The sequence below is a fragment of the Caretta caretta genome, chromosome 1 (genome assembly GCF_965140235.1).
Source record: "Caretta caretta isolate rCarCar2 chromosome 1, rCarCar1.hap1, whole genome shotgun sequence".
Taxonomy (NCBI): Eukaryota; Metazoa; Chordata; order Testudines; family Cheloniidae; genus Caretta; species Caretta caretta.
Window position 1 is genome coordinate 49,834,863 of NC_134206.1, and position 22,626 is coordinate 49,857,488.

Sequence of the window (22,626 nt, forward strand, 5' to 3'; positions counted from 1 at the left end):
GTGGATGGTGTGGGTCAGGGTGTGGACGGAAAGTTGCTGGAGGCCTGGAGAGAAACCCTGGGATTCAGCAGAGACTACAAGTTCCACAGAGTTGGCAATTCTGGTATGTAAAGAGGGACAGACAAGTGCAACCTAACTGCACCATTCTCCAAGCTCCCCCATGTTTTGGACAGTAAAAGCAGCACCACCGCCTCCAAGGAGACTTCCTGCCTTTGAGAGGAGAATGCAACATTCTACTGCAAGGATAACCTCACTGAAAAAGGAAGGAAGACACACACAGAAGAAGACATCAACAGGTCCTGGGGTAAATTCAAGCATCCCCACTTGTGTCACCCCTTCTTTCAAACTCCTAAGCCACTCTCTAATATAGTGATTTAGAATTGGACATGACAAATTAAATAAAATAACAAGTAGCATGTTTCTGTAAATTCAAAATATATTATGGAGCCAAAAAATCATACATCTTTTGGGACAATGGTGCTCAGTGTTATAAGAGTTATATACAGCTCTTCCTCCCACAGAATGTTCCATTGAAACTGAGAGCAGCTAGCCCTAAAGGTATATAATTTCTAGCTCTTTAAATTAGGACTAATGGACATTTTTATGATTTATTCAGAGGTGAAAGTAAACCGGTACGCCCCGGTACGGTGTACAGGCAAGAGCCGGTGCACCGTACCGGGGTGGATCGGTTTCCCCAGGTGCAATTTAAAAGGCCTGCAGCTCCCAGCGGCGGCTGGAGGCCCCAACCCTTTAAACTGCTGCCAGAGCCCCAAGGCCGGAGCCCTGGGGAAGCGGCGGCGGGGCTGGGGCGGCGATTTAAAGGGCCCAGGGTTCTAGTGGCGGCCGAGCTCTGAGCCCTTTAAATTGTCCCTGGAGCCCCGCCGCTGCTTCCCCAGGGCTCTGGCAGGCTCCGGGGACGATTTGAAGGGCCTGTTGTGGTAGTGGAGGCCGGAGTCCCGTCCCCGGAGCCCTGCTGCCGGAGACCTGGGGAAGTGGTGGCGGGGCTCTGGGGATGATTTAAAGGGCCCACGGCTCCGACCGCTGCTACCGCCCTGGGCCCTTTAAATTGCTGCCAGAGCCCCCAGCTACCGCTGTTACCCCAGGGAGGGAGAAGGAGGCCCTTGCCGGTACAGGGTGGGCTGGGGCTGGCTCTGACCTCCCCCAGCCCCACTCCTTCCACCCAAGGCCCCACCCCTTCCGGGGGCCAGAGCTGGCCCCAGTCCAGTCCCGTACAAGTAAGTCACTAGACTTACTTTCACCCCTGGATTTATTCCTTATTTTATTTAATTATAGAAGAAGATTCAAGTAAGTTACAGGACTGAATCCTTCTTTCACAGAGGGTTAAACAGAGAGGATGGCAAAATGCGATTTTTTTAAACAGTCAGTCTCCACACTGGGCACATGATGATGATTTTGACATACTGAACTGCACATATGTAAAACTAAGCTTTTCCCCGTTTAGTATACTTACTGAAGGACTAGGAAGGAGTAAGTTTAGTTTGTGTGTGTGTGTCCATGTAGTCTGAAATGTCATTCCATGATTTTCTTCCCCAAATAGACTGAACCAGCCCAATCCCAGTAAAAGATCTGAAATGAAAAGCCACAACATGTTTCGGGACTGAGTCATGCACATACTTTTCAACTAAGCATTAATGCTCCTAAATTCTCTGAATCGTGGTGCCTCTTCTTCAGTAGTTTCAAGACAATCTAGCTCAATGTGGTTGTAAAAAAAAAAGTAACAATGAGACTATTGTAGCATATATATTAGCGACACTGGCTGTGATGATTCCCTGTGTGCTCTAGGCAAGTACAACTGACTTGGGATCAGAGCGGGAGAGGGAAGGGAGGAAAATGCAACAGTTCCTTTGAACAGAAATGTACCAGTCTACAAATGTTTATAAAACAAAACAATGAGGTTTCATTGAACAGGAAAGGGCCTGGAACTGCCCATATTCACCTATTTGTAGGTGTGTAAATTAGAAGTGTAGCAATTGCTACACTTCTATCAGACCCATGGTCCATCTACCCCAGTATCCTGACTCTAACAATGATCAGTACCAGATGCTTCAGAGAAAGGTGCAACAAACACCACAATGGACATTTATAGAACAACCTGCCCACAGGAGAAGTTTCTATCTATCCCTTTTAGTTACTAGCTGGCCTATGCTCTATGGCATGAGGATTGATATCCCTTCTGAAAATTGTTTTATTCTATCTGAAGTAACTCTGGATGCCTTCTTCGTTAGCTGCATAAATGCCTACATGAATCTAAAAATCTAAGAACTAATATTACACAACTGAAATAAGATAAAAGACTTACTGCAGCAAGATGCTATCAACAACTTTCAGATATTAGATGTAGAGCCAAACTTAACCCCTTCTGCCCCCAAAAGAACTAAGGATCTATTGCCCAGAATGGAAAATGATATCTCACTGCAACATAAAACTGCAGAGTTTTTTAATCATCATTTATGGTTCTCAGGGTACAAATACTGAACTTCATTTCCAAGGATTTATGTATAAATGAGGATGAAATTAGCCTGAGCTTATTAGACTACAACATTAAAGTGTCTCTTGGTAACAAAAATGACAGTTAATTAATGAAGGTATCCTTGTGTGCAATTTCTAATTTTACTTCTATTCTATATAATTTTATATGCCCCAATGACTTAACTTGCTTTAAATTTTAATCTTAAAAGAAAAAAAATTATCAGAATTATTCACTTTTTCAGCATATATATTTCACTTATTGGACCATATGTTGCTTTTCATAATGGTGGTTCAAAGGATAACAGTAGTGTGAATTTCAAAATTTAAAATCTTCATGACTCACCAAGATAGAACAGATAACTGCTACTATACAGATCATAACATTTTTCAAAATAAAAATGTCTTACATTAGTCTGTCAGACCACAAGTAAAATCCTGGCTCTGTTAAAGTCATTGCCAAAACTCCCATTGAGTTCAATAAGGCCAAGATTTCATCCCCCGTTTTAATCTGAATCTAACAGCAAAACTAAAGACTGACACTTGATATATGTTCATAGATTCCAATGCCAAAAGGGACCATTGTGATAATCTAGTCTGATCTCCAGCACAGCAGATAGGCCATAGAATTTTAATTTCCACATCAAGCATATAAGATCTGGGAGAGATAGGGCATATCTTGTAGACAGTCTGCGAATTATTTTCTATCTTGGATATTTCTTGGCAATTTGACAATTCTAACTATTCACATTACTATATGTGGTACAGGTAGTGACACCAGTTAAGGTTTCTCAACACTTCGTACTGTTTGGCCTTATTTTCAATTGCTTATAATTTTGGGTGGAATTCCATGTCCGATATCTGCTGCAGACTGAATCTTTTTGAGAAAGTTTCAGCTAAAGTGGTTCAACCATTTCTGAGAACACATTTAGGTAACAACGTATTGCTGTGTTAAAAAAATTCTTACAAACGTTTCATTGAGAAGTTCTATTGCCTCCATCTTTTGGAGATGGGACTGGGGCTAGAGGGGCTGAGCAGAACTTTTCCCATAAGTGCTCCTCCCACTAACTGAGGTCTGCTGTGGGTTTGTCTATATTGCACTGAAAACCCAGGCTCAGACTCAAGTTTATACCCAACCCTCCACACATAAGTCTTTCTGACTCAGATCAGCAAGCCTTAAGGACCCAGGCCTGTGGACCTACCCAAGGGCTGAGCTCAAGTCTCACTGTGGCTCAGTTCCAAGCCCTGTCTTTTTGCAGTGCGGGTACAGCACAAGCCATAAACCTGAGTAAGAAGGTCTGCACAGTGCAGTGTGGATGCATTAGCATGGCTGTCAGAACTGGGTCCAGCAACTGTAATCCCAGGTTTACAATGCAGTAGGGATGCACAAGCACAGGCTTGGAAACACCAACTCCACAAGCACAAGTTCCACGGACCCAGGTTTACAATGCACTGTTGACACAAACTGTGGTGCCAAGCAGCGGAACTGAGAGCAGGGAGACTGTCTCTCCCATGCTTTCAATGCTCCTGCTGCAGGCGCCCAGACAGTCAGGAGGAGGAGAAAGCGGCCAGACTGGAATACAGAAGGTGACAGGATGAGTAGGTGAAGGGGAAGAGAAGTTGCAGGAACCAAAGGAGGAGCAGAGAGGGAGGCGAACATGAACTGAGGGGGTTGGGGACTGGACAGGAACAGAAGGAGGGGGATGAGGAGTGTAGGGGGGATTGGATAAGAGCAGAGTAGGAAGGGGCAGAGGCCAGGTTGGGAGAAGAGGGGGAGGAGGAGGACAGGATGGCGATGGGTGGTTGAATAAGAGCAGAGTGGGACAGAGAAAGGCTTGTGACAAAGGGGCAGAAGGGTCTGTCACCCCTAGAGCACACTCCCCTACAGAACCTGGAATTAAACCCACAAGTCCTCAGTCTTACCATTCTTCTGCTGTCAGCAAATAGCTGCTAAACCTACTGGCAAAGTGTGTCTCATCCTCCCTCCAGTGACTGGGCCACATAGATGACAATAATCTAACATTGCTACCAGTTACTCCATTAGTTCAAGTGGTGGAGGTCTATGCTGTGGATGAAAAGGTCTGAATCCCAACAGTGACCCCAACTGAGGGTAAATATGGCTCCACATGATGGATTTTCTGTTTTCAATTAAAAAAAAAAAAAGAAAAAGGAAATGACACTGAAACAACTAAGTTAAAAAATTGCTAAGGTGCAAAGTTAAGAAATGTTAGAATTAAGGTTGCCTGTAAAGCCTTAATTTGGCTCCCTTGTACATATGGATTATAATACAGTCTTTTGTTACATGATAATGTATTTTTTCCACAGGATCACAGCTTCGTTCAGTTATTCAATATTTCTTTTTATATTCCGTGTGTGACCCGCGGCCTTATTTTATGCACACTATCCAAACTCTGAAGTGAATACAAAACACAGCATAGGGGGCTGAATCAAGGTTGCACAGGCAACCTTAATTCTGGCATTTCCTAATTTTTAAGCGCTTGACTTTGCAACCTTAACATTCTTTTAGCATAGTTTTTTTGATGAATTATAATACTGTATTATAATTTGCTTGTGGCAGTTCAAGATAATGAATCCTTCCCCATGTGTCAACAATACCAATGCCACAAAAAGGAAGTGTAGCCACAGAGTACAGTGAGGAGCTTGAGAAGAGCAAAACATTGTGTTAACCTTACCTAGAACGACAAGATTTCAGACCGGAAACCTGGAGTTGTTAATGTTACTCCTGTCCCCACAAATCAGCCAAACACAAGTGTATTTACATGACACTGACAATTTGTTAAAGTTTCATACCAAGCCTTACAGTGTATGACATTTTATAATCATCTGCAGAGTGTTGCACTGCAATGTTGCTTTCAAAATGTACAGTATGAGATCACTCTTATGAAGGATTTTCTTATGCTACCCCAGGTCATTGAAACCATTAGAAATACTCATGAAGTAAGGTATTACTTATTGTAGATAAAAGTATTATTATTCTTTTATTGCACTAAATGTGTAGTCCAAGGTCCAGATTCAATCTGCAGATACACGTGGACAGATTTCACTGACAGGGGTGCATGGCTGCTTGAGGGCAGAATTTAGCCCTACATTTCTAACTCTATCTATATTATCTCTGGGCATTCAATACTTTTGACTTCATATTTCCAATGTGTGACCTTAATTTTACTCATTCTGTTTGACAGATCGTTCTGTTTTTTACTTTCTATTGTGCAGTGGCTTTAGTGAAAGGCTCTGAAATCATGACAATTTTCTGACTCTCCTCATTTGAGTTACTGACAGCCACCACCTTATTTACTTTAAAGAGAACATGAGTAATCATTAATGAATTCTCACACAATTATGGCACAGTCAGTTTGAATAAATATTCCAGACCAAACATGCTATACCCTGTTGCTTTATGCCAAAGCATGCTTCCCCTGCAGCATGGAAAGTAACAGAGTTATATGGGAAAATAAATCATCTAAAGATTACACTTTGAAAAAGCCGACTTAATATCAGGCAGCTCATCACTACTCACACTCTCAGGCCACCACCACAGTCTGTCTCAAGGAGTTGGTGGTGAAAACAAACCAGATATCTGGGACTTGTAAAGTATAATCTAATTTAAATGACAGTCCAGTTTGTTTGATTTCCCTGGTGGTAGAATTACTAAGTGGGTTAATTCTTGGAATAAACCATATTGTTTACTTTAAACTAACACCTTAAAGAAAATACAAAGAAATGCTTCTGCACAAGAAATATCTTTAAAAGGTGAAGAAAAACTGCACCACACAATGCCATGGCAGCAAGGATGTAGTAACCTAATGTGGACTTCTCCAAGCAGTAATTCAGCATCATTTGCAAAAGTGCATGTTATTAATGAGCAACGGATCAAGTATCTGAAATTATTATTATTATTACTACACTACATTAGTGCTTAGGTTCATATCCTGTAATGAGAGCTCTGAGTGCTCCCTATACTGCTCTATAAATAATTTCTTGGACTATTGGAAAAACTGACCTTAAGAAACATCCTAGATCTAAAATGCTCAGTGGTTACTAATGCAAGGTCAAGCCTTGTTTATCATCCAAGAACTGGAAGATACATGAGCAAGAAGTAGAGGGTATATACTCAACCAGGCCCCAGTGCAGCATACTACTTACACCCATGTTTAAGTCCATCTTTATTCAGCAAAGCACATGAGCAAAAAGTCTGAAATCAATGGCAGTAAAGCATGTGTTTAAGTGCTTTGCTGAACCGGGGGCCACAGTAAGCAACCTATGACTTCCATTTTGCATCATCATCTCCTGATCTGCTTTCAGATACTCTCTTGTTAAACTGTCTTGTGGAACTTCATTATTTAATCATCATCAATCGGGTGAAATCCTACAGCAAAAGACCTCAAAATAGGACTTAAATGGGGCACAGTCCTTGCGCTGGACCTCCACACAGCAGTGAATCTCATCCTCAGGTTTTTTGGTTGAAGTATGGCTAGTTGGGTCCTATGATGGTGTCACTAGAAAAGGACCGAGCCACACCATCAGAGGCTCATTCACTTGCACATCTATCAAAGTGATATATGCCATCGTGTGCCAGCAATGCCCCTCTGCCATATACATTGGCCAAACCAGACAGTCTCTACGTAAAAGGATAAATTGACACAAATCAGACATCATGAATGGTAACATACAAAAGCCAGTAGGAGAACACTTCAGTCTCCCTGGACACTCAATAACAGATCTTAAAAGTAGCTGTACTTCAACAAAAAAAGCTTCACAAAACAGACTTCAAAGAGAAACCGCTGAGCTACAATTCATTTGCAAATTTAACACCATCAATTTGGGCTTGAATAGGGACTGGGAGTGGCTGGCTCACTACAAAAGCAATTTTTCCTCTCTTGGTATTGACATCTCCTCATCAGTTATTGGGAGTGGACTACATCCACCCTGACTAAATTGGCCTTCAACACTGGTTCTCCACTTGTGAGGTAACTCCCTTCTCTTCATGTGCCAATATATATATTTATGCCTGTATCTGTAATTTTCACTCCATGCATCTGAAGAAGTGGGTTTTTTACCCATGAAAGCTTAGGCCCAAATAAATTTGTTAGTCTTTAAGGTGCCACCGGACTTCTTGTTGTTTTTGTGGATACAGACTAACATGGCTACCCGTGTGACACATAGAATGTAGACAGGAAACCTAGAATGTAGACAGGAAACCTAGAAGAGTGAGAAGTGTAATAGCTAGACTTGTTTTTGTTCACATTATTAATAAAATGATTTGTACTGATATGATTGTCTCACTTCTTGAGGGCACTGCAGAAGAAGTGAGTTTGTAGGAGGAACTGAACTGAAGAGAAGGCACTTGCGGTAAGAACGTAAGTGGTTAACCTCTCACTCTTCTAGGTTTCTTGGATTCTCTACAGGGTGAATAGCCAAGCTGACTATCCAAACTGCAGGCCAGCTATAGCGACATGTCTGGCCAATAGAAGCATACGTCTCAAGATACCTCCAGACATGTAAATATGCTCCTAATAATTGAAACCATAGAGTCAAAATGATTTTTAGGGACTATGAGGATAGGTATTTGCATGCATATAGCCTGGCGTACACATACCAGCCTATTCTCACCTCTACATGTGCATATAAATTCATTATTGCTAATTACTTATCCAACCAAAAGAATATATACCCTGAATCCTATACATAAAAGATTGGAGGTGAGAAGTAATAAATTCCTAGTAATCCAATATGTAGATCTGACTCTCTAAAAATATATGTATAAATTAGCAATTAATTGTAACATTTAACATCAAAACATGGTACAAAAATGAATTCTCAAAGCTCGCTGTGAAGATAAGTAGTTAAATGTTATCCCCATTTTATAGATGGCGAAAATGAGGCAGAGTGGTTAATGAATTGTCCAGTGCCACCCAGTGAGTAAATTGTAGATACAGGATTAGAATTCAAGTCCCAACCCATGATTTAAACAACTGGATATGCTGCCTCTCTATCTTTGTGCAGAACACAATGCCATCCACAGCCTCAGGAACAACTCTGACATCATAATAAAAAAGGCTGACAAAGGAGGTGCTGTCCTCATCATGAATAGGTTGGAATATGAATGAGAGGCTGCTAGGCAGCTCTCTAACACCACATTCTACAGGCCATTACCCTCTGATCCCACTGAGGGTTACCAAAAGAAACTATACCATCTGCTCAAGAAACTTCCTGAAAGAAGCACAAGAACAAATCTGCACAGACACACCCCTAGAACCTCGACCAGGGGTATTCTATCTGCTACCCAAGATCCATAAACCTGGAAATCCTGGACTCCCCATTATCTCATGCATTGGCACCCTGACAGCAGGACTGTCAGGCTATGTAGGCTCTCTCCTCAGGCCCTATGCTACCAGCACTCCTAGCTATCTTCGAGACACCACTGACTTCCTGAGGAAACTACAATCCATTGGTGATCTTCCAGAAAACACCATCCTGGCCACTATGGATGTAGAAACCCTCTACACCAACATTCCACACAAAGATGGACTACAAGCCAGTACCAGTATCCCCGATAATGTCACGGCAAACCTGGTGACTGAACTTTGTGACTTTGTCCTCACGCACAACTATTTCACGTTTGGGGACAATGTATACCTTCAAGTCAGCGGCACTGCTATGGGTACCTGCATGGCCCCACAGTATGCCAACATTTTTATGGCTTCCTCAGCTCTCGTCCCCTAATGCCCTTACTCTACTTGTGCTACATTGATGACATCTTCATCATCTGTACCCATGGAAAAGAAGCCCTTGAGGAATTCCATGATTTCAACAATTTCCATCCCACCATCAACCTCAGCCTGGTCCAGTCCACACAAGAGATCCACTTCCTGCAGACTACAGTGCTAATTAGTGATGGTCACAAACAACACCTTATACCAGAAACCTTCTGACAGCTATACTAACCTACATGCCTCCAGCTTCCATCCAGACCACACCACACGATTCATTGTCTACAGCCAAGCTCTAAGATACAACCACATTTGCTCCAATACCTCAGACAGAGACAAACACCTATAAGATCTCTATCAAGCATTCTTACAACTACAGTACCCACCCGCTGAAGTGAAGAAACAGATTGACAGAGCCAGAAGAGTACCCAGAAGTCACCTACTACAGGACAGGCCCAACAAAAAAAGTAACAGAATGCCACTAGCCGTCACCTTCAGCCCCCAACTAAAACCTCTCCAGCGCATCATCAAAGATCTATAACCTATCCTGAAGAAAGATCCCTCACTTTCACAGATCTTGGGAAGTAGGCCAGTCCTCACTTACAGACAGCCCCCCAACCTGAAGCAAATACTCACCAGCAACCACACACCACATAACAAAAACACTAACCCAGGAACCTATCCTTGCAACAAAGCCCGTTGCCAACTCTGTCCACATATCTATTCAAGGGACACCATCATAGGACCTAATCACATCATCAGCCACACTATCAGAGGCTCATTCACCTAAACATCTACCAATGTGATATTTGCCATCATGTGCCAGCAATGCCCCTCTGCCATGTACATTGGCCAAACCGGACAGTCTCTATGCAAAAGAATAAATGGACACTAGTCAGACGTCAAGAATTTTAACATTGAAAAACCAGTTGGAGAACACTTCAACCTCCCTGGACACTCAATTACAGACCTAAAAGTCGCAATTATTCAACAAAAAAAACCCTTCAAAAACAGATTCCAACGAGAAACAGCAGAACTGGAATTAATCTGCAAACTGGACACCATTAAATTAGGCTTGAATAAAGACTGGGAGTGGATGAGTCATTACACTAACTAAAATTCAGCCTCGTGGCTGAATTTTACTAAAACTAGACAAGCCATTTACAACGCACACTTTGCTTCTCTACAAAAGAAAAAGGACACTAAACTTTCTAAACTACTACATGCTACAAGGGGCCACAGCAATGGTTCCCTCAACCCACCTAGCAATATTGTTAACCTATCCAACTATACTCTCAGCCCAGCAGAAGCAGCTGTTCTATCTCGGGGCCTCTCCTTCTGCCCCTCCACCCCCACGAACATGATACAGTTCTGTGGTGACCTAGAATCCTATTTTCGACGTCTCCGTCTCAAGGAATATTTCCAAAATACCTCTGAACAACATACTAATCCACAGAGGTCTCCCTGCCAACACTACAGAAAGAGGGATTCTAGATGGACTCCTCCTGAAGGTCGAAACAGCAGACTGGACTTCTACATAGAGTGCTTCCGCCGACGTGCACGGGCTGAAATTGTGGAAAAGCAGCATCACTTGCCCCATAACCTCAGCCATGCGGAACGCAATGCCATCCACAGCCTCAGAAACAACTCTGACATCATAATCAAAAAGGCTGACAAAGGAGGTGCTGTTGTCATCATGAATAGGTCGGAATATGAACAAGAGGCTGCTCGGCAGCTCTCCAACACGAGTTTCTACAAGCCATTACCCTATGATCCCACTGAGAGTTACCAAAAGCAACTACAGCATTTGCTCAAGAAACTTCCTGAAAAAGCACAAGATCAAATCCGCACAGACACACCCCTGGAACCCCGACCTGGGATATTCTATCTACTACCCAAGATCCATAAACCTGGAAATCCTGGGCGCCCCATCATCTCAGGCATTGGCACCCTGACAGCAGGATTGTCTGGCTATGTAGACTCCCTCCTCAGGCCCTACGCTACCAGCACTCCCAGCTACCTTCGAGACACCACTGACTTCCTGAGGAAACTTCAATCCATCGGTGATCTTCCTGATAACACCATCCTGGCTACTACGGATGTAGAAGCCCTCTACACCAACATTCCACACAAAGATGGATTACAAGCCGTCAAGAACACTATCCCCGATAATGTCACGGCTAACCTGGTGGCTGAACTTTGTGACTTTGTCCTTACCCATAACTATTTCACATTTGGGGACAATGTATACCTTCAGATCAGCGGCACTGCTATGGGTACCCGCATGGCCCCACAGTATGCCAACATTTTTATGGCTGATTTAGAACAACGCTTCCTCAGCTCTCGTCCCCTAAAGCCCCTACTCTACTTGCGCTATATTGATGACATCTTCATCATCTGGACCCATGGAAAAGAAGCCCTTGAGGAATTCCACCATGATTTCAACAATTTCCATCCCACCACCAACCTCAGCCTGGTCCAGTCCACACAAGAGATCCACTTCCTGGACACTACAGTGCTAATAAACAATGGTCACATAAACACCACCCTATACCGGAAACCTACTGACCGCTATTCCTACCTGCATGCCTCCAGCTTTCACCCTGACCACACCACACGATCCATCGTCTACAGCCAAGCTCTGCGATACAACCGCATCTGCTCCAACCCCTCAGACAGAGACAAACACCTACAAGATCTCTGTCAAGCTTTCTTACAACTACAGTACCCACCTGCAGAAGTAAAGAAACAGATTGATAGAGCCAGAAGAGTTCCCAGAAGTTACCTACTACAGGACAGGCCTAACAAAGAAAATAACAGAACGCCACTAGCGGTCACCTTCAGCCCCCAACTAAAACCCCTCCAACGCATTATTAAGGATCTACAACCTATCCTAAAGGATGACCCAACACTCTCACAAGTCTTGGGAGACAGGCCAGTCCTTGCCTACAGACAGCCCCGCAACCTGAAGCAAATACTCACCAACAACCACATACCACACAACAGAACCACTAACCCAGGAACTTATCCTTGCAACAAAGCCCGTTGCCAATTGTGCCCACATATCTATTCAGGAGACACCATCACAGGGCCTAATAACATCAGCCACACTATCAGAGGCTCGTTCACCTGCACATCCACCAATGTGATATATGCCATCATGTGCCAGCAATGCCCCTCTGCCATGTACATTGGTCAAACTGGACAGTCTCTACGTAAAAGAATAAATGGACACAAATCAGATGTCAAGAATTATAACATTCATAAACCAGTCGGAGAACACTTCAATCTCTCTGGTCACGCAATCACAGACATGAAGGTCGCTATCTTAAAACAAAAAAACTTCAAATCCAGACTCCAGCGAGAAACTGCTGAATTGGAATTCATTTGCAAATTGGATACTATTAATTTAGGCTTAAATAGAGACTGGGAGTGGCTAAGTCATTATGCAAGGTAGCCTGTTTCCTCTTGTTTTTTCCTACCCCCCTCCCCCCCCCAGATGTTCTGGTTTAACTTGGATTTAAACTTGGAGAGTGGTCAGTTTAGATGAGCTATTACCAGCAGGAGAGTGAGTTTGTGTGTGTATGGGGGTGGGGGGGATGTGAGAAAACCTGGATCTATGCAGGAAATAGCCCGACTTGATTATGTAAAGAGTTGTCACTTTGGATGGGCTAGCACCAGCAGGAGAGTGAATTTGTGTGGGGGGGTGGAGGGTGAGAAAACCTGGCTTTGTGCTGGAAATGGCCCACCTGTTGATCACTTTAGATAAGCTATTACCAGCAGGACAGTGGGGTGGGAGGAGGTATTGTTTCATATTCTCTGTGTGTATATAAAGTCTGCTGCAGTTTCCACGGTATACATCTGATGAAGTGAGCTGTAGCTCACGAAAGCTCATGCTCAAATAAATTGGTTAGTCTCTAAGGTGCCACAAGTACTCCTTTTCTTTTTGCGAATACAGACTAACACGGCTGTTCCTCTGAAACCTGTAACTAAAAACCATTTCCCCATGCTAATTTTCCCCCTATTGTTACTCACACCTTCTTGTCAACTGTTTGGAATGGGCCATCCTGATTATCACTACAAAAGGTTTTTTTTCTCCTGCTGATAATAGCCCACTTTAATCAATTGGTCTCTTTAAGAGTTGGCATGGCAACCCCCATTTTTTCATGTTATCTGTATATATACAGTGGAGTTGCATCTTACGTAGGGGTTAGGTTCTAAAGTCAGCGCGTAAGGCTAAAATTGCGAATAGTCAAAACTACCCTTGAAAATCCCTTAAATCGCCCATAAAGTACAGTATACTGTACATGGTTTTGTGTATACAACCCTGTACAGTAATATGTATAAATGTATACAGTAATGTAAGTATATAATAAAGAGTACATATGGAAAATATAATTTTACAGTACTGTATTTTTAATTACAGGGGTAATTACAGGAGGGTAATTACGGGGTCATCGATCCAGGAGACGGAGGTGACAGAGAGCCTGGGTGACGGAGAGCGAGTCGTAGACGAAGTGGTTGGCTCTGGTTCAGCTCCAGAAGTTGATTGCATAGGTTCATCTGCTGCTGGTTCCTTTTCCTTGAAAAACATGGTGATCTGCAACTGTCGCTGTTGTCTCTTGAGCTGCTCAAACATTTCTTGATACGGTCTCAAATCGTCCGTAATACTACCTGTGATTTTGAGGCTTCGTTCCATAGAGGGATTGTATTCAGAAATTAAATCATTCTTCATTGCCAGATGCAGCTTCACCAGTAGTCTGCACGTTTTTGAGGTTGAAGCAGTTCCTAAAACTGTTAAGCCAACCTTGGCTGGCTTTGAATTCCTTCTCATCAGAAGGCTGTCCCTCTTCAGCGGGAGGTTTGAACAGCGCATAGAGGCTAAGAGCCTTTTCTCGCAATGTGTTGCCATCGATAGGCACACATTTATGGTTCATGTCTTCCAGCCATAGGTTCAATGCCTTTTCAGTCTTCACTAAAGTCTTATCACACACCTGGCTCATCACCTTAGCTGTTATTGGAGCACTTGATGCCATGGCTTGACAAATTTTCTCTCTCTCAAATCTTGATGGCACAGAAGCTAGATTCGTTGCAGCCATATTTACACGCCACACTGGAGACCGACATTCCGTCTCTCAATAAATCCAACACAGCCAGTTTTTCCTCCAGCATTGGAACAGATAGTTGTTTCTTTGGTTGAGCACCAGATGAAGTAGTTGGCTTGCATTTAAGGTCCATGTTGTACAAAAAATGCGTATCTTTAAACACTAGAATCACACTCAGCGTGGCGAGATGCTCACACTATGAGAGGCACAGCAGATTCATGTCTCCCATCTCACGCTCACTCTGAGGCATACGCTCATTGAGTGGAATGGTGGGTGGAATTGCCTGCACTATTTATAGGTATCTTGTTCTTTTTCTTTTTTTTTCCCGAGCGCGTGTAGTTGAATTCGCGTAAGTTAAATGCGCGTATGATGTGACTCACCTGTATATATCTTCCTACTGTATTTTCCACTGCATGCATCTGATGAAGTGGGCTTTAGACCATGAAAGCTTTGCTCAAATAAATTTGTTAGTCTCTAAGGTGCCACAAGTACTCCTTGTTCTTTCTGCTGATACAGACTAACATGGCTACCACTCTGAAATCTATCTAGATAGATATGTATGGCCTAAATTTTCAAAAGTGAGGAGTGATTTGGGGTGCCTCCATTTTTGGGTGGCCAACTGGAGACTCTTTAAAACGGACCTCATTTCAGAGGGTGGGTGCTCAGCACTTCCTACAAATCAGGTCCCTAGGTAAGTATCCTGTGTTGGCTACCCAAAAACGAAGGCACCCAAAATCACGTATTACTTTTGAAAACGTAGACCATTATTATATGTATTCATTACGCACACATTGCTATCTCGGCACACACTCTAGGCACATATATAGGTTTAGAGGAGGAAAGTCATACAGTCAGAAAGACAGATAAGGGTGTCTTGTTAAATAATTTTGTCTGTAGCTCAGAGGTGCTGGAACAATTTGTATAGTGGGGGTGCTGAGAGCCACTGAACCAAACTGTAAACCTTGTATATGATGCAAACCACTTCAAGTCAGGGGTGCGGGAGGATCCCCAGCTCCCCTAATACCAGCACCTATGCTGTAGCCCCTTCCTAAAATTAAGCTGGGTCTAATACTGTGCCACATGTATTCTCAAATAAACCCAAAGGGAGAAAAATTGTCTTTTCTTTGCATTCAATCAAGACTGAGGGTATATGGAATGACATAATATCCTTCCTGATATCAGAGCTTCAGTTAGAGCCAGTATCCTTCAAACATCACCAGGTCCTGAAACTCTGTTGCAAACAACTGAGTTTTCCTAATTGCCACAGAAACAATCTCTTTCATCAAACGCTGGGCAATGAAATATGTATTGTTCCTTCATAAATACAATAAGGTTTTCATAATTGCATCCTTGACCTTTTTCCAGAGCTCCACAGCCACTGACACAGAAAACATTTGAAAGCGACAAATTAAATTGGCCACTCCGTTTTAACTGCTCATAAGCAGAGACTCACATTAACTTCTACATTATATTCTGGGGATTGAGAGTAAGTAATGTTAGAGTAATATAGGGTAGCTAACAATACTCTGTCTGTTTTTAGTTAAGGGAATGCAATACCTTGGGTGTAAGCTAGCAGGAACTAGACAGGAATTAACATTTTTTTATGCATCTTCCAGATTTTTTCACCCAGGTGAAAAATACATAGCATTCTCTTTCTATATGACTGTAGGTCTATATCTGATTTGGAAAATGAAAAGCTTCAGTTATATATATATATATATATATATATAATGAAAAGCTTCAGTTTAACCTAGAAAAATTAACCCAGGTGGCTTTTAAGTCATGTTTTTCTCATTTGTTCTAGGGAGCTTTGGAAGATGATTTCTTTTAAAATGCACACAGGCCAAAGGCTTTGTTTTGAGGCTATGTATATATTTAGCCCTAACACTGTACATTCTAAGGAAAGTGTAGTGGCTGCTGGATAGATAGATAGATAGATAGATAGATAAACAGTGACAAAAAGACAAGCCAGCAATTATCTTCAAATACATGTGACAGAAGTTCTATAATTCTTTGACAATCACACATGAGTTTTTCTGAAGAGTCTCATCAGAGCAGCCCTTTTCTAACCCTCTTGCAGTCTTAAGCAGTTTTGTAAAATTGATCATTTGTACAATACATAATATGTTTTACATGTATAGGTTTTACATGTAGTAGAATTATACACAGCCTGGTGTCATGACATTCAAGCAATTAGACAAGAGGAATTTCAGTCCCTTGCCCACATTTAAGTTACATAGTAGTTTATGATTAAAAGGCAATATAGTTAAGTCACTGATCACACACTGCTGTGAATCTTTATGTTCCTGGTCTGTGAATATAAAAAAAAATTACCTAGCAGTAGAATGCTGTCACTGACTAGTTTAAATTGAGTCTGTTAGACTCAGTTCAGAGTACAGAAAGGTAAACACTGAAGTTTCAAATATTAACTAAAGTTTTAGGATGCAGAAGCTGACCTGCAGACATTATATTAACAGTTAGAAGCCAGTTAGATTCAGTAACTCACCTTGCTGAATTTTAGTTAGTAGCTGACGGCGTGCAAGAATCCTACTCATCCTGTATGGAGAGCGTCTCGTAGTCTGATCAAATCGTAAGTACATCTCTTGGCCCTCAGGTGACATGGAATTCAGATAGTAACAGCCTGAAGTTCTGGACACCTGCCTAAACATCTCTGCCCCTTTAAAAATCACTGCTTTGGTCCCCTGTATGGTTATTCCAGATTCTAATTAGTGAAATGAAAAAAAGAGAGGCAATAAGCCCAAGGAAGCTGGAAAGAGCAAGTGCTTTAAAAAGAAAAAGGAGTGGCAAAAGCTATAACTGTGGATTCCAGCTCCCCTCACATGATCTAAAAGGGCCAATCAGCCAAAGTAAAGAATGTGGAAGTACACAGTCTGCCTTACAGAGGAAAGTGAAGTCTGTTCAGGCATTTCCAATCCCACACAAGCTGAAGGCAAATACAAATGGCATGCTTCTGAGCTGACTAAGCATTGAAGAGCTGTGATAGGAGAGTTTGAAAAAACAAAACACACCATCTAGGAATACCTATTTTAGCTGCAAAATTCCTTAGCATGCAAAGCTGTGGAAAACTGCATCCTCCTCCACTCTCTGCCACAAAGCTGCCTACTCATTTCTTCAGAAGATGCACATGCTAATTTTCTTAACATCATACCACACAGTTTCCCTAAAAAAAAGAAGTTTAAGGATGGGCTGTCTAATCCAAACAACCACCTAGTACAACCAGCACCAGAGCAAATGAAATCCTTCCAATGAAAACATCATTTAGCAGCATTCACATAGCAGAAGTTAACAGAAATGAAATAATCCCTAAAATTAATGTTACTGAGAAGTAGCTACCAAATGAGGAAAAATGTTTCATCCTATTGGTTCCCCAAACAAGTATTTTTTTGTTTGATACACACATGGGCACATTGTTTTTTAGATATTCTTAAAAACCAGCCATTTGCTTTTGCAAAGCATCACATTCCCTCTGTGTTTAATCACATGGAAGCAGACTGCTGCCATTTGTTGTTAGCATCTGGATAACAAGTCTGAGTAATTCAAAAAATGATATGCCATGTGGTGTATGGAATGGGTTAGCCTGTGTGTCAGTTAATTTTTTATAATGTCTGTAAATATCAATGATTTGGTTCACTACCTACCATAAGGGATAGCTCATGTCTAAAGGAGGAGAATCATTAACATGGATTTTTGTGATCATGACAGTTTCCAGCATGTGCACTGCTAATGCATAGGGAGCAGCTTCACAGAATTGGAAAGCAATTTCATTGAACCACAGAAATTAGAAAGGAAAAGGCCTATAAACAGCTCATTTTGTCCATTCCTCTAAATTTGGTTATTTGCAATTCACCTAACAGCAGGAGGGCTGTGGAAAGCCCCAGATGCAGTAGAACTATTATATTTACACAGCATGAAGTGAAGGCATCTCTGACGTCAGGCATGCAGGTGGGCTCTGGATTACCTGCACATCACACAGTTGATTCTGTACCAGTTTTAAATAGGCCACTATGGAGGCTGTATCTGCACTTACACATTCCTAGTGGTTAAGACCCTCCAAGTATGAGGGGCACAAGGAGGTTAGCTCTCATTCCAGCACCTGTGGATTCTATCGCCTCAACCCCTATATAGCTACTCCCCCATAATAATTACTGAGATTTTTGGGGAAGAGGTAGCATGTGTTGCCACTGAATGAATGTCACCGCAAATTATTCACTAATTCTCATCCTGTACAATAGATTGTAGGAGTGTTTTTGGCATGTTATAATTTATTGATATTTTGTATTTTATTAATGGTTGACTTAGGGTTACCATGCAGGGATAGGAGTTTAAGCAGCTGGGTCCTTGGATTGCCTGGAGCTGGGAACACTACGGACATTCAAACCAGTGTCTTAGAAGTGAAAGACCCCAAGACCATAACCAATACCTGGAGCGGTCTGTACAGTCCAATATTTGCTGCATTCCTTCTCTGTTTTCATGAAGGACCAAGGAACCTTTGGAGAGTCACAGAAAAGACTTGACATTCAATTAGAAAAAAAATAACACTGGGGAATAGGCCTGGGTATATTTTACTCTTTCACATCCAGAGAAGGGGAACCACTTTTCCTTGTCGTGTGGAGTTCAGAAGAGCAAGAAGGGCTCAGCTGCAGCTGGGTGAGACGGCAATGCTTAGCTCTCCTTTAACTCGGCCAGTTTCCCTAGCTAGGTAGAGTTATGATCCCAGAAACCCTGGATAATATGTGTTCTGAATACTCCTGAATGTCAGCAATATTCATGCTATTTACCCAAAGTGATATCACTGCTAGTTGGAAGAGTTATTGTTTGATTAGTCCATCCCTGCTCTATAGTCTAGTCTGTATTTGTTTTCCCTTTTTATTCTCAGTATGTTTATGTTACATTTATTAAAAAAAATATGAGTTTTCTTTTAGCCACATATTACTTATGCAACTTCACAGATGCTAATCACAGAGCCTTATGAAGCCTACTGGATAAAATCGCTATTTATTATATTTCAAAACATGCAGTTCAAATCCCATAGGGATTTTCAATTTTCATTAAAATGTCAAGAAACTTTTTCCATCAGTGTGATTATAGCTCATTTCTCATTAATTTTCCAAGGACAAAAAAACAGTTTAACAAAAAATTTAAACCATAAAAAAAACCCCGCAACAGTTCGGCCCTATGTCAGTGTGTAACAACTAGGAAACAACCTCACTTCGGACTCTGTGATGATGAGCCCAGCTGCACACCTACACAGGGGAGTAAGGAGATATAACAAGCCTCGTCCTTCCCTGTAGGCTACCCACAGCACTAGAACCCGGATGGTAGGGAGAGCAGCTGCCACTTCCCACCTAGGGTTGCCAACTTTTTAATAGCACAAAACCAAACACCTCTGCCCCGTTCCCTTCCCAGAGCCCCTGCCTCTTCTCCAAGGCCCCGCTCCCTCCATCACTCATTCTCCCCCACCCTCACTCGCTGGGGCTGGGGGTTGGGTGTGGGAGGGTATGGGCTCTGGACTGGGGGTGCAGGCTCTAGGTGGGGCCAAAAGTGAGGGGTTCAGGGTGCGGAAAAGGGCTCTGGGCTGGGGGTGTGGGCTCTGGGGTGGGGCCAGGGATGAGGGGTCTCAGGTGTTGAAGGGGGCTCAGGATCAGGGCAAGGGAGGTCGGATGCGGGGTGTAGGGTCCTGGCAGTGCGTACCATGGCTCCTAGAAAGCAGCAGCCAGGTCCCTGCAGCACCTAGGCACATGGGCGGCCAGGAAGGCTCCATGCACTGCCCTTGCACCCACAGGCTCTGCCCCCGCAGCTCCCACTGGTTGCAGTTCCAGGCCAATGGGAGCTGCGGAACTGGCACTTGGGGTGGGGGCAGCCTAGAGCCTCCCTGGCCACCCATGCACCTAGGGGCACAAGGACCTGGCAGCTACTTCCAGGAGCTGCACAGAGCTAGGGCAGGCAGGGAGCCTGCCTTAGCCCCCACTGCGCCACCGACCAGACTTTTAACAGCCTGGTCGGTGGTGTGACCAGAGCTGCCAGGGTCCCTTTTTGACTGGGTGTTCTGGTAAAAAAAACAGACGTCTGGCAACCCTACTCAGACTACATCGTATGGTTACAATCCAGTCCTTACACAGTGGTCCAATTAAAGAAGAAAAAGAAATCAGAGTTAGTTGCCCCTCCAGTGTTCTGTTTAGAGCTGCCATATTTCCATTTATGAGCACTAGAAGAGCAAAGCTTGTTCTAACTGTGTGCCATTTAATGTAACTATCAGCTCATGTGTTTATTTTTGAATAAGTACAAAGAGCACCCTGAACCACAGATCCTCTAAGTGAAAGCTACTACATACTAACAATTATATTTCAACGTTAATTAACACCCCAAAGCAAATTCTGTAGACTGATTCTTAAATACACAGTTTAATGAGATTGGACATTTGGTCACAAGTTGAAAACTTCCTGCTGTACTATACAAAGGTTGCACAGTAACCTACAGAACTTCTGCACAGGTATAAAACATACAGATTTTTGGAAGGCAGCATGATCCAGGGGCTGGGGAACCAGACCTGACCTCTGTTCTGTTCCCAGCTCTGCCACTGGGTCGTAGGATGGGTTGCTGAGCTCTCTTTGTCTCAGTTTTCCCATATATACAATGGGGATTTTTTCATAGGAAAACTGAAAATGCAAAACTGAAAAATTTCAGCCAAAACCTGAAATATTTCAATTTGGAAATGCCATGACACTGCCTTGTGGGAATTGTCATTCGGTTGCCTCATGTCTCAGTTCTCCTTATGTGATGAGTGCCACAGCTGGACTACATCGCCCAGGATGAACACTTGGGTTTGGCAATGCTGTAGTTCTTTAGAAAATCATGCGGGAGGCTTAAACATTTATTTAAGGACAGCATGGTGTTTCTAATGTGCTTATCATCACAGTATCTAAGCATTAATGAATCTGACAAAGCCACATTATGGTTTGCCCCATACTGAAAGATGGGTGTTCTTTGCATGTGTGAATGCATAACTAAAGAGCAGTCATCACCAGCACTGGAAATCTGCCTCCATTTTGTTCAGCACAGGATTCTGTAATGGAGTGAAGAGCACATCACACAATATACTGTAGAAACTCTAAATTATATTTGATTAAAGTCTCCACTTACAATCAGACTTTCTGAGCATACAGTTAGTGTAAGATTATAAATCCGTTCCTGTCCTGTAGCTTGGGCTGGCCTTAGAATGCTGGTGCTTAACGTGAGGCACAATTATAGTATTCCCAGTCTTTTCAGTGTGAGAGAGGAGTATGGTGCCCTAGGTGGGAGAAGTTTTTTTAGCATGGAATTTATGGTTCTTGTACAACAAATGAATAACCATGTGATCTTACTGCTGCAACGTCTTTCCCCCTCAATTATTACTTACATTGAGATGTTATGTCACATCTAAAATTAAATCGTAACTATGATTTCTCTTCATTTTAAAGCACTAATACCATGAGAACCTCATTGTTTCCTTGTCAAATTACCCGCACAGATGTTATTAACATGAAATCATAACAAGCTGGAAACTCCAAAACTCCACTTTCAAGTCACTGAAGACATGCACACTTTTTCTGTTAGTTTGTTGCTTTTTGTATAGTTCTATTTGTAGTAGGACATTTGAGTTGAGAGATTTTGGTCATATCTAGTACCTGGTACACATCTTATAAGCATCTCTTTTTTAAAATAAAACTACAACCTAGTTTATGAAGCACCAGCAAGCAGCAACCTTTTTCAAATTCAGATCACATTTTTGTGGGAGATAAATGAACCCCTAAAGCATAGCTGCGTTTGTGACTAGTGCTTCCACTTTGATAACCTAGGTGGCTACCTGTTTAAACCTTGACCATGTAAATACTGCATTTACAATCAGAAGCAATTCATTGCTTAATGTTTACTGTTTGAACAGTAGAGTTCCTTTGAGAGCTGAGCTAGGATTAATGCAGGCTGGAGGCTAGTTTATACATGGCAAAAAGCAGTGGGAACCCTGCAGCAGCCAGAAACTTTTTACTCTGCCAGACTGCAGCTTCCAACCTCTTCATAAGGCTGTTCTGTTCCTCCCGCTTTTCTGTGAGTTGAATTTTATTGGGGGTGGTAGGAGGTGAGAGGAATAGTTTATTAAGGATTTCAACACAGCTGAGAGGTAAAGAAGTCACTTCAGTAGAGCATTGCACCAGAGTACGGTCTAACTGGAATGCACAATATTGATGTGTTTTGGAGACAAGGCAACTGCGGTGTAAACTGTCTGATAGTGAGTTTGTAAAATGAAT

The 22,626-nt window shown here is 42.5% G+C and overlaps 1 protein-coding gene across 8 annotated transcripts in view; it reads right to left on the minus strand.

The window, feature by feature from the left end:
• STARD13 (StAR related lipid transfer domain containing 13) overlaps positions 1–22,626 on the minus strand; it is a 499,087-nt gene that overhangs the window by 152,621 nt on the left and 323,840 nt on the right. Inside the window, exon 1 of one of the 8 annotated variants that reach the window (XM_048847482.2) lies at positions 16,830–17,136. The exons of the other annotated variants lie outside the window; for them this stretch is intronic. Within the exon in view, the coding sequence (XP_048703439.2) occupies positions 16,830–16,992 (163 nt within the window). The 5' untranslated portion in view covers positions 16,993–17,136. Of the gene's footprint in view, positions 1–16,829; positions 17,137–22,626 lie in introns of those variants that run through there. 8 annotated transcript variants of the gene reach the window in all.